The sequence below is a fragment of the Macrosteles quadrilineatus genome, unplaced genomic scaffold, assembly GCF_028750875.1.
Source record: "Macrosteles quadrilineatus isolate MER2022 unplaced genomic scaffold, UCM_ALF_1.0 Scaffold_3__2_contigs__length_128488019, whole genome shotgun sequence".
Lineage (NCBI taxonomy): Eukaryota > Metazoa > Arthropoda > Insecta > Hemiptera > Cicadellidae > Macrosteles > Macrosteles quadrilineatus.
In genome coordinates, this window is record NW_026542596.1 from 57,904,104 (window position 1) to 57,917,582 (window position 13,479).

The window sequence follows — 13,479 nt, forward strand, 5'->3', positions numbered from 1 at the left end:
AAACAGAAGAAAGCATTTTTGCGTCAAACATTTTGGTGGTGACACACATAGCTATATTATTTTTATTTTAGCATAAAAAACAACCGATTAAGGTCTGAATTCACTTAAATAGCATTAGCATTAGGTTTAATGAGTGCAGTACCTAGGTTTGTTAAAGTTTTAAGATTTTCTTTCTGAGTGTGTTGTGGGCATATTCAAATTTCATAAAATATCAAACAGAAATGCAAATATAAAATTACTTCCTTCTGTTCTAAGGATGAAAGCTTAAACTTGTAAATCTGAAGTAGACCTGCAGATGTTATAGAAAACAGATATTTAAGAAATACAAAGGTTTTCGTCTAAGTTCTTACTTTGCGAACCGTCTCCAGACGAGGCAGGCATCAGGGTCTGTAGCAGTCTTATTCCCTCCCGGAGCTATTGGGGCTGGGTTGATGGTAGACAAACATCGTTGTTTTTCCATGTCAGCATAGTACCACAGTAACTGGTTCATACCTGGACAATAACCGGTTTTATTTCTTGGACAATACAAAATGTTAGTTCTGCATAGCAGGAATACTACTAATACAATAATAAAAAAATTCTAAACTCAGTTTCCAGGAATGTGAGTTTTACCTGGGACAGATCCAGTCATTTTTTACGTTCAGAAAAAAAAGCTGAATTGGATAGCCAATTTCTTGGAAGAAAACCAAGTATCCGGTTACAAATCTGATAAAAAGTGCATAAAGGGATACCTTCAAATGCTGTACCTATGGTTATAAATTTTTAAATGTGTTTCGGCTACAACATACATTACAGTAGAACCATTTAAATCGCTTTCAAGAAGTAACCAGCTAAACTGAGGACTGGTGAAACCAAGGTCAAAAATTAGGGGTTCTACACTGTACAATAAGGAATACAAAAGTAATAAAATCACAAGAATTTTCAATGTGACAAATCAATTCTCTTACCACAAGAAAAGGCAAAAAGAACGAGGACATAGAGGAAGAAAAACTTCATGATGTCCAGCACCATTCGACTGAGGGAGACTTGCAGAGGTCCGAGGTAAGGGTTGACGGAGAAAATGTACACCAACTTTAGAGAACTGCAACATGCATGTTTTAAAATTATAACACTAGACTATATTGTACTTCAAATCTACTTTTCAATCGATTTGTCTTCCTCATAGAATATCATTTTTAAGAAGTGTCTCGGTCTATTGTGGAGTACATTTAGATGCTTTCTTTAGATTTTTTACACTATAAGTAAGAACTCAGGTTTCCTTGATCATCAGAGTTTTAATAAATGATCCTGGCTGAAGAAACAGCCAGTCTTAGTCAGTAACAAAGCGAAAAGAAAATCTCCTATACCAGTAGTCTAGTCTTCACCTACCCTGCATTCAAATTGAGCTTAAAATACAACATTTTCAAGAGCACTAGAAATCTTTATAACTCTATACTCAAAATTGATGAGGACTTCTAAGGGTTTTATAACACTTTCTCAAGTTAGTCGCTGTTGCATCACTAACATGATCTGTGGATATTAAGACCATTTTGTCACTAGTAGTAGCAGTTCTACTGCTCTGAGGATAACCAATGGCAATATGCATGTTTGAATGAATAGATTAATAGATTGACTGGGACGGGTGGCGTCGTCCTGTAATCCAGCTACTAGGAGGTCACGAATTGTGGATATTTATAGGCATGGATATTTATAGGCGATACCAATTCGTAATTACCAAGGCAAAAATGTGGTTCGGATTCCACTATAAACTGTAAGTCCCTTAGTTGCCATTAGCTGTATGGGCTATTAATTAACAGCTGTGTCTAAGGAATGTCGGCCTTAGTCACTAACAAGACTAAAAGATCGCGCCACTCATCCTACACTCATCTCCATTCATACTTGGCTTAAAATACCTACTTTGTATGGTCGCCATTTAATGGAAGAGTATTAACAGAACAGTATTAGTCAGATATAGTTACCTTTTTTTCCACTACTATTAATACTATAGGAATTATAATACTATAATACCTTACTATAATACTATAGTATTACAGTACTATACTATACTATACTATACTATACTATACTATACTATACTATACTATAGTACTATAGTATTATAGTGTTATAGTACTATAATACTATAATACTATATACTATTATAGGACATAGGTAGATACATATCTCTGTTATAATAATTTTTATCTTAATCCTTCCATGATAGAAAAGCGTTTACCTGAATATGTTTGCAGCAGAAAACAGCCCCTCGGATATCAACATGGGATCCCATGTATCCCATTCCTCTCTGGGACTGTCTCCAGCCAAATTGTAAAATTCCATCTCTTGCTTTACCTGGAATCCAAATTTAGTTTCGTTAACTACCTAATTTATTCCATGTCTCAGTTATAAAGCCGCATCCCACATTTAGATCAGATGAGACCAGTATACATGCAGGTTACAAAGCATGTTTCCTGCCTTTAGTGTACCACGTTACCTGAGGGCGGGTAACCTGCTCACCAACTTGGCTTTGTGCAAACAAGGGCAAAATGTTCATAGGTAGAACTGGTAGAAGAGTGGATATAGTTATAGACAAAAAGAATTAAATATAGACTGTCAGCTGTGCTGCAGTTACCATAGGTCTGGCGAACACCTCTGGGAGCGCCGTGTAGTTACGTAGGGCGTACACCGTAACTACATGGCACTCCCAGCGGTGTGCACCAGAACCTATGGTAACCGCAGCACGGCTGACGGTCTATATTTAATTCTTTTTGTCTATGACATAGTGCACGCCTAGGTATGTTAGTTCCTTATTTGAAACTCCAGTATTTGCATCAGCCCACCAAACTAAATTTTTGAGCATTTGTCTTTAATTATTTCTTCTTTGTTATTAATAAAAAATTTTTTTACAAAGACTTTGTTTTACACGAAGGCTTACCTTGTACCATGCTACAAGTCGTAGTGCCACTGTAGCCACGTAGAGTGAGTTTGTGATAAAGTCGATGACATTCCACATGTCTGCAGCGTACTCCTCCAAGCCAACGTCCCAAAGCTGCTTTACTTCACTCCATATCAGTCCTGCAAAGAATGTGAGTGTCGGAGGTTGATCAAATAATAATCATCCCTCTCATAAGTACTAATCAGAAAAAAACAAAAAATTAAAAAAAAACTCAACATGAAGTAGCGTAAATGTGGAAACCACTTAACCAAGGGTTAAAGAAACCACAAGGTTGATGTGTTGGTCTTCGAAAGAAATCTCCGTAAGTGGGCAAAATACTGGCAGACATTTAGAATCGATTAAAGCAATCCATCTCAAGGGCAAGCTATATGATGCAATTGAGCTTGCCCTGTCAATGGATTGTTACAACACATCCGATATGTTGGTCAATGCAATATTTTAAAACCATCATTTGTCAGTATGGAAGCTGAAAGTTGTGTCTTGGGTGTCAACGTGAATATTTAGTGTATAATAATTATGGAAGCGGAATGTGACAAAACAAAGGAAAACTCGGCTCGATGCTTGATCATATTCAAGTGTGATATTGATTGCATGGTGTGATGCTTAGGAAGCCATCCGTAATGAATTAGAACAAATAGAAACGGTGCTTGAGTAATCATAATTTGTGCTCTGGAGCTTGATTAATTTTCCTACAGTATATTCCAAGGTAATCAGATTACATTAAGACATCGTGTATAAACCTCATGTGCAGTAATCAGCGGTTTTTCACCGCATATAGTTTAAAATTATAATTATGTATAATATAAAATATAATCAATATTTCAATGTTGTTTGGGGAGATACTTACAGCTTGAGAGGTCAGATTATTTCCCTTTTTTACTCCTTCCCTCTGATTTTAGCAAATATTTTTTTTTTTTACTCTATGCAAGTAACTCATCAAAAATAGCTAAAAAATAGAGGTATAGCATTAACTTTGGGTACTGTGATTAATTATTCTATTATATCTAAAGCCTGTTTTAGTGTTTGTCTCCTACCTTTTTACTTGTGAGTGTGCTGATGTCAACTAAATCCCTTTCTCTTATTTCAGGGTAATTTTCACTGTATAGAGACATGATTTTATTTGGGTAAAATAGTTTCACATTGGATTAAAACAAGTAAAATTGTGGAACTTAGGCCGGCCACACACAGAACCAGGCGAGGCGGGGCGCGACAGGGCATTTTGCCCCGGGGCGTCTTGTGCGATGGGAATTGCACAGGCTCTTATGGAGCGCCACACACAGGACCGGGCGAGGCAGGGCACGTCGAAAAGACACCCCCCGGGCGCCCGCAGGGCAAAATGCGAAGGTCTCCAAAATTATGCCCCAAGGCAAGTCGCTGCCGGGCAGAACTTTATGCGCATGCCCGGTCATGTGATTTATTCCCTTACGGGCTAATTTTGATCAGGATTATTTTACAACTGATACAATTTACATACAAGACTCCAAGACTGTAACAATTTATACGACCAAAGATTACACACTTTGATAAGACTATGCAGTGATGATATTACTACAGTGGTTGAATTACTAATAATTTATCTTGGTATTGATAACTGAGGAAAGAGAGGGCCAACGTTCATATCTTAAGGGTTTCAAAAACCACTCATCTGGAGGAATGACTTAAATTTAGTTTTCTATTCTGCTCCCAAGTATAAAGTCAAATTTAAAAGTTGGCCAAATCGGCTCAAGGCTCAGAAATAAAAAAAATCCTATATTAATTTTCAGGTTTATGGGGGCTTAACTTTTTACTTGACGTGCCCTGCCTCATTCTGTGTGTGACAGCAACAAGACAGGGCGTCTCATCATGCCCTGTCGCGCCCCGACCCGCCTGGTTCTGTGTGTGGCCGGCCTTACTCTTCATATGTCAGAGAGATACAGTTCCATAAATAATTTAGTACTTTATAATAATAATTACAAAGGAAATTATCACTTTCAGCTTATCCTTAAGGATGGAATATATATACTTACAAAATAATTTTGATTTTCTGTGTCCTGTCCCAAATTAAAACTAATTGAACACTCACCACTAACCCAACCTAGAATCATCATCTCCACTAAGGACGGTGGAGCGCCTCTCTTGGTTGGTTCATCTTCATCATACTTATAGTCTGGATCATCACTCCATATAGCAGCCACCGACCCAAGCAGCGACTCTATCCTTTGAGATGCCAGGATTAGTAAAACTGGAAAAGCACAGAATGATGTGAGCGAACCATATGTGGGTCAGCAAAATAAATAATGGTTCTATGATAACAGTGTTTAAATTAATTGTTTCTGGTACTGTAAAATGAAAATTATTGAACTGAATAAGTTAATACTACGATTAGTTGTAACTGAAAACTGACTGATGCAAAATAATTCATAAAACTTATTAAATTATTACTGGTATTATTATTACTGGTAAGTATTCAAACAGTGTGCTGAAGAAAAAATCCGGGGTCTTGGTGTGTTTACTTGGACAATGTGGTTATTACGAGAGGGTAGTTTGTTTAGCGTCCCACAACATATAGGTGGTGGAAAAATAAGAAAATGTGAAATTCCTTTTTCTAGAGCAACATTAATTATGGTAAATTTATTAGCATGTATCTAATCTAATGTATGTTTGAATAGAAATATCCTTTTTAAGAATAGAAGCTGTTTAATTAACATTTCTTTACTTAGTTTTCTAAGGTTTGATAGTTTATTTATCTATTTTTTTAAATATCTAAAACAAGAATAAGGTTAACTATAAACTGTATACAGCAGACCAGTCATTATTAAAATAATAGCGCACAGGTACAAAAATGTTTCTAGGTACCGATACCCAACAAATCTTTGGGGGCTAGACTTCAGAGGATGTTTGGCTGCTTATGGTCCTACTTATATTTAAGAACAGCGAACAGATCAACACTTTGTTTGCTAAAAAATAAATACTTACAAAGGAATGTAAAATAGGAAGCCGAGTGACAAATGAATTTGATGAAAGGTTTCCGCAGTGTCTGACCAGCAGAGCTGTGTGGAGCGATTATATACATGAAGGAGAAAATGGGAAACATCATCCCGATACGGACGATCTCTAGAGCTTGTAGCACCATGTTTTTTCTACGAAAGCCAGGCAACCCCTCGTACCAAATGGAGGCCAAGAGCTGTTGAACGTTGGGGTGAGCTACAAACTGTAAACACAAATTGTTAACTTAATTAGAAAGGTAAGATTTTAATTGAAATTCTTGTTTGTAGAGTCATTTATATCGTATTTTTACGGTCCACAGACAGAGAGTAAAATGAGCTAATCTCTATACAACATCACACTTCCAGATTTAAAATGTAAACAAACCTTCTTTTGGCGGAGTTTGATGGCGAGCTTGAGACGGTTCAGATGCATGCGTTCCCCGTGTTCAAAAGCCGGCCCCGTGGGGTCATGGTTCAGAAGCACCTCAAGTTCATAGGAACTTCTTGTGTGATCCAATAGAGCCGTGGCGAAATCTTGGCATTGTTTTCTAAGTTCCTGCAAAAAATGTGTCCTTAGTATTAAAAGCGATTTTAAAATAGTCAGCCTCTTCAGAAGAACTATGATAAGGAACTATGCCTGACCTTTTTGATCTTATAGGGATAATTTGGTTTAACTATGCATATATTTATCACGCTTTTCCTCCATTTTATGAACATAAAAATAATATTAATGTAAGAAACAAAAGTGTTTGGTGAAAAATCTCTCATTAATAAGGAAAAGAAAGTATAAAAATGCATGATTAAGAGTGCAAATCAATTAAAAACTACTTTTTGGTAAACTTTTTACCCAAGTTTGCCGTGCATTTAGGTTCTCCCGCCATTTAAGGTTCTGCCACAGACAAAGGAAATCCCAACTAAAACTTAGGACATCAAATTTTTTTAATGACTTATTCTTATAAGTTAGTGGTTTTATTTACATTACCGGTGTTTAACACATGATATACAATATCAGAAGTCCAAATTGACAACTCAATTCTAAAGATATGTCTCACTAAACTTTAATTCTCACCCTGCAATTTCTTTATTTACCTGGTATTCAATTTGTAGAATGGATTTATAACAGCTAGCTTACCTTAGAAAAAGTACAGGTAGTCCATAGAACACAAATAAAACACATGTCGTTTCCTGGGGGACCTTTTAGCAAATTTCCCTATAGGGAAGTAGCTATTACCGTAGGTCTCATGGTAAGACCTAAGCCCGGGACCGATTTACTTTTTCATTTTGATGTCCCCAGAGGCCAAAAACACCATTCGTTCAAATTTTTATATATCTATATATATATATATATAAATATGAAAAATAGAAAAATAGGGCTACTATATATAAATAAAGATTAAACATTAATAAACTTAGTACCCAAGTAAAATTATTTATTAGATATGTAGATGACATTTTATGCTTATTTAAAGGAAATGACAATGAATCTGAACAATTATTAACGTATCTCAACAATATTAATAAGAAAATTAAATTCACCAAAGAAACCCAACAAAAAGAAATCAATTTCCTAGATCTAACAATTTCCATTCAAAACAACAAACATTCTTTTAACATATTCAGAAAACCCACAACTACAGACATAATAATTCCAAAACATTCGAATCATCCATGGACACACAAAATTGCAACTTTTCATTCATTAATACACAGATTAGTCAACGTTCCTTTAAATAAAGAAAATTACAAGAAAGAAGTCGACACTGTAAAATATCTAGCTGAAAAAAATGGATATAGAAGCAAAATGATTGATAATATGATCAAGAAGAAAATTAAGAAAAGAAATGAATTAAAATCAAACTTAGAAAACAATTCGAAACACAAAGAAGAAAAGAAATTCATGTGCGTCCCATACAACAACAATTTTAACAAAGCAATCAGGAAAACATTCAAACATACCCCAGTAAAATTAAGCTACAGAACAAAAAATAACATTTTTAAAATCATACAAAATAAAACCAACAATCCTATAACAAACAATACAGCAAATATATACAATGCATCTGGTATCTACAAAATTAAATGTTCTGACTGTGACAACTACTACATTGGACAAACCTATCGAAATTTTAAAGTTAGATTCAACGAACATATACAGGCATATAAATCGAAGAACAAAACATCAATGAAATCAAATTTTGCAGATCATTTACTAAAATCCAAACATAAGTTTACTAAGATCGAAGAAAACTTAACAATATTAGAAATTGAAAAAGACAGAGAAAAATTGAATGTAAAAGAAGAAATTAATATTTATATGAACTACAAAAATAACAAATCAAACATTTTAAATACAATGATTCCAAAATTGAATAATCCAATATATGAAAAAATAGCAAAATTGAGAAAATATGAATGAAAATAAGTACAACACATCATATAGTATATAAATTAATCAATGAAGACAAAATTATGTTACAAGTTAGAAAAGTTTTATAATATCATATGTTATTTATTTATTTACATATCTTATTTTGATTTTTGTTTACTTTGAAAATGGCCTTAGAGCCGAAACTATAGTCAGTAAATATTTTAATAAATAATTTTACTTGGGTACTAAGTTTATTAATGTTTAATCTTTATATATATATATATATATATATATATATATATATATATATATATATATATATATATATATATATATATATATATATATGTGTCCATCCGCACGATAACTTGAGTAATTTTTGTCCGATTTTGATAAAATTTGGTTTGAAGGTGTAAGGCGGGATAAACTTGAATGAGTTCGCGAACCAGCATGATCGGACTATGGGAACGGGGGTTTATGGGGGGTTTTATGGGGTAAAAATAGGTTTTTCCCATTTTTGCCGCTAAAAACACAAAATTTCACAATTTCTTTTTAAACCACTTTGTAGAGCTTAAAAAAACAAATAATTTAGTATATTGAAGCGTTATTATGCGCCTAATTGTTACGGAGAAAATTCAAAAAAATTGTAATTTTAAAATTCCCATGTTATTCTTATGGAGAATAAGTCAACTGTTGTAGTTTGCTTGTTTATGAACATATTTTGATCGATTTTGAAAATACTTTTATTTCTTACTAAACTATTATCATTTTATAAAAAAATCTTTTTTACCCTCCCTGTTGCAGCAAACCTAAGGTACTTGTTAAACTAATTCTATTTAAATAGAAAATAAATGTGCTATTTTTATGGAGGCATTTTAGTGTAAATCCAATCAGGTCAATGGAAATTCGCTTAGTCTGCAGGTTTGCTGCGGCGGGGGTATTTAAATGTAGACAAGAACAGTCAACTCTTGTAGTAATGGCCTAAGTGTACTCTTTCTAAGGTAAGCTAAGTGATATCCCTCCATTCAACAAATAAAAATCCAGACCTAGAGCCTTTCTTTGAACAAAAATACCTGGTATTCAAGTTTGAATTCGTGTTCCATGAAACTCAGTCTGCGAAGTTCCCAGGAGAGTTCGAAGGCAGTAAGAATTGGATCTTTGGAAGACAGAGCGATGAGTGAGGGGCTGGCCAGAGCTCTGTACGCGTTGATGCGAGACCGTGAGTGACGTAGAGAGTCCTCTAGGCGAGACGTAACACACTCATCACAGCCACATCTGCGGAAAAATTAGATTCAATTAAATTTAAATTAGATTCAATATAGGTTTTTAGAAAGAGTTTTTCACAGGGACGATCTATATCAGGGTGCTTATTTTAAGGCCAATATTAATGAACAAGTCTAAATTGATGAGATGACAGCTGCTTTCTTACTGACTAGGATCAGCTCCAGCTGGCAATTTTACCTTAGTCATTTAATTAAAAGCCTAATGATCATAGACAGCTGGGTTCAGACTTTAGACTTTTCTCAGGATCAAACTGACAATGTAATAATTACCATACGAGTACTCTTTTCTCTTGGGTACCAATTTATATTAATAAAACATGAATTCCCATTATATATCATTTAAAAGTTTTGAAGAGTGTGAAAAGTGTATTGCATTGACATATGCATTGGTCAATCATTCGTGTTTGGGATATAGCTCCAATAGTTACCCACTCACAGCAATGCTAAAGTGTAGAAGTGTCCATTGTAGTGCAGTCAAAAGAACATTAAAAAAATCTAAATTACATAGACTAACACCCTCAAAAATCAAAATGGGTAGATTCTGATACATGAATGCTTGGTTTCTTCATCTTTCACCAACCAGTTTGAGTATAGATTGTGCGTGTCTATTTATATTACTTATGAAAAATAATATAGCAGTACATTATATAAGTGGAATCTCGATAAGAAGACCCTCAATAACAAGTGGCCCTTGACAACAAAATGTCATTCTCAAACCCCCTTTGATTTTATATGACCCTTAATTGCATGTTATTCCAAAGCTCTATTATCTACCTCGACAGTCATATTTGATTATCCCCATGAGAGATTTGTTAACAAGGTTCTACTGTACAATTATTCAGCAACTATGGTGGGGGTGACGGTACAAGGCTTGTCAAACAATTCTTGCTGATTGTAAGATCTACTCCATTCAGCTAAAGGGAGCTAAGTAATCTAGTGGTATAGCACAGGGCTTTGGTCCCTGAGCTTACGGGTTCAAATTCAACCATCAACAAAATACCACCCAAAATAAAACGGATCCAGGCTGGAGCGTTGAACCCTGAACTCTAGTTTGTGAAGGAAGCACTTAAAAAACAAATACCGTAGAATGGGGTGAATAGAAACACTTTTTGACTTTTAAGCTTCTGTAAAAACAATATTTTTAATTTTTTAATTTTCAACACTAGCTCATATTTTCGGTCTTGGACTCCTCTACTCAAACCAGTTATCATTTTTTTTTTCTTTTTAATCATGAAGCAGAAAAAAAATAAAATATGGCTGTTTCTATTCACCCCGCACTTTGGGGTGAATAGAAACACTGTGTTAAATTGATGATTGTTGCTTTTCCCCACTTACCAGGGGCAATAGAAACATGAAATTTATGCTTGTTAGCTTAGTTTGTTGTAAATAAAAATATTTAAAGTTAATTAACACATTTATTTATAAGTACGAAGTATAAAAACATCGTTTTCATAAACCCTTATCCAAACAAATCGGAGAACATAAATGACAATGGGTGAAATCAGAGTTACAAAATCTTACATAGAAACCAACTAAATGATGAGTAAAATCAGACAAATCTTCCTCAAAATACAACACTCCCTTAAATTTACAAGTTGTACACGGCTTGGGAGTTGGAAGCCGACGTACTACGTCATCGACTTTGAAGAGGGCCTCTTAATCTGTCTCTCAGAACTTGTTGGTATGCGCAATTTTCTTGATGAATCTTCCTATTTATCCTTCCTCGTCAAATTCAATAACTTTTGCAGCATATAAACTATAGCAAGTTTTGTTTTTCCCCATTACTTTGACAATTACATGATCATGAAGGGACAACTTTGAAGACTCACTGATGTCTTGAGCTAGGTATGCTGGTTCTTCTTTATCAAATTGTTCGTCTTTGTCACTTTCTTCCGGTGAGAAGTGTGTGTGGAATCATCTTCATCTCTGGTATTTTTTTTCTTTTTTGGGGGGTTTTCAGGTCAACCTTTATTTGCACCACTGGTTCCAAAAAAAGTGTTTCTATCCACCCTGGTTTTGCAAAATCATGACATAACCTAAATAAAAAATAAAATAAAAAAATATAGTTTATTCTAAGGCTAATCTATTAACACACTTGGTTTTAAGATACCTAAGACAATATAAAAAATGGTTATTAACATAAAAACATGTAATAGGTTCATAGAGAGAAAGTTTTGAAAAGAATGTTTTTCGCCAAAATTTTCAAATGATGTTTCGCATCATCCAACATCCGAAGCAGTGATACCAATATGCTGAAATATTTTTTCCCAGGTAGATAGGATATGGTTATAATGGGGGAAAATAATTCCCTTATATAAAGTCAATGTATTACAAAGTTATAAAAATGTGAATCATTCATTGAAGTTTTGTTTCTATTCACCCTGTTGTTTCTATTCACCCCATTCTACGGTACAATTACTTAGCATAACGGTAGACTATCAATGTTTTTTATCTCTGGGCAATTATGAGTTTGTAAAAAAAAGAATCAATATCACAATACCTCCATATCAATCACTCTAGCTCTTACCGGACGTCATGTGGCATCGGCAGCGTTGCCCCTCGGTCCAGCAAGATCTTGATGATCTCGTAGTTGTCTCTGTGAGCCGCTAGGATGAGAGGAGTGATATCTGGAGTGAACGTAGCTGTGTCCGGCGGCAACGCTTCCCAACTCTGAAACACCAGTATGAAGCACATTCATACTTGACAAAATCTATTAGATTTAAAATTCTCTTTTTGGTTAGCGTCCACCCCAGTGGCACTTTATGTATGAATCAAACCTCTCAAATTTGTTGGATATGCCAAAGGAAAAGTCCCTAGGGTAGTAGTAACACATCCCAAAGCCTTAAACTGCTTATTGGTTCTGGAGTTGTGTTGCTGTTTATGACTGTTTATAGATCTTATTTTCTAAAATTTTAGTTTGGATTTTACTGTAATGGTAAGTTTATAATGTATGAAAATTGGTTTACAGCTTTGTTAAACATTGCAATAAATGATTAAAGTTACTCAAACCAAATTAATTTATTGGCATAAAAATAACGTTACATAAAATGCTTTCAGACAGTAGTAACTATAGTGTGTCCATTAAATTATAATCCTAATCTATTATTAGGCCTACACAAATACTTATAATAAATGTAGTAAATGTCTTCTCAATCTAATTAGACAGTTAAAAAAAATCAAACTACAACGTATACACAAATACAATAAATCTGTAACACAGATACTGAGAATATTGTAGCTCGTAATAGCTAACAGTATAGTTTAATTCTTGTTTAATGTACTGTATTTTTAAATGTGTAACTTTGTTGTGAACAATTATGCATTGAATTATTCAGTGTTGTAGTGTTCTGGATTAGTCATCAACTAAGGAATGTGTCGGCCTTAGTCACTAACAAAGACTACAAGATCGTGCCACTCATCCTACACTCATTTCCTTTCATACTTGGCTTAAAGTACCTACTTTGTATGGTCGCCATTTCATTGAAAAGTATTAAAGTATTAATAACTAAAATACAAGACTTCTCGTCTTGTAGTAAAATCTCACACAATGCTTTGTCAGGGCAAGAATTAAAATTACTTGGCTATGTATGATAAACCTATAGGGGAGTTTAACCACTAATCGAGTGAAACTTTTGTCCCATATGAAAATTAATGTCTGAACCTCTTAGCTTTCAGAGTAAAAAAATGTCAAGTTAAAAAATTAAACACTCAGATGCGTACTAGTAGAGTAAATGTGTATGAATGATAAGGGAGTTCTAAAGTATATAATCACAAAGTGACATAGTCAGAAAGAGGTGTATACATTTGAGACAAATAGTAATGATTAAATAGTAAAGGTGAAAAAGTATTTTGACAGAAATACAATACATTTTTAATTAGTCTAGGCTTAAAATTAACCTTTCCACATTTTAAATTTAAATTTCCTAA

At 34.2% G+C, this 13,479-nt stretch overlaps 1 protein-coding gene across 1 annotated transcript in view; it reads right to left on the reverse strand.

The window, feature by feature from the left end:
• LOC128988951 (transient receptor potential-gamma protein) overlaps window positions 1-13,479 on the reverse strand; it is a 405,047-nt gene that overhangs the window by 7,383 nt on the left and 384,185 nt on the right. Inside the window, exons 7-15 of the mRNA XM_054410745.1 lie at window positions 12,080-12,222; window positions 9,343-9,544; window positions 6,287-6,457; window positions 5,891-6,125; window positions 4,998-5,156; window positions 2,915-3,054; window positions 2,216-2,331; window positions 948-1,081; window positions 351-492 (exon numbers count right to left, since the gene is read on the reverse strand). Coding sequence (XP_054266720.1) covers window positions 351-492; window positions 948-1,081; window positions 2,216-2,331; window positions 2,915-3,054; window positions 4,998-5,156; window positions 5,891-6,125; window positions 6,287-6,457; window positions 9,343-9,544; window positions 12,080-12,222 — 1,442 coding nt within the window. The remainder of the gene's footprint in view (window positions 1-350; window positions 493-947; window positions 1,082-2,215; window positions 2,332-2,914; window positions 3,055-4,997; window positions 5,157-5,890; window positions 6,126-6,286; window positions 6,458-9,342; window positions 9,545-12,079; window positions 12,223-13,479) is intronic.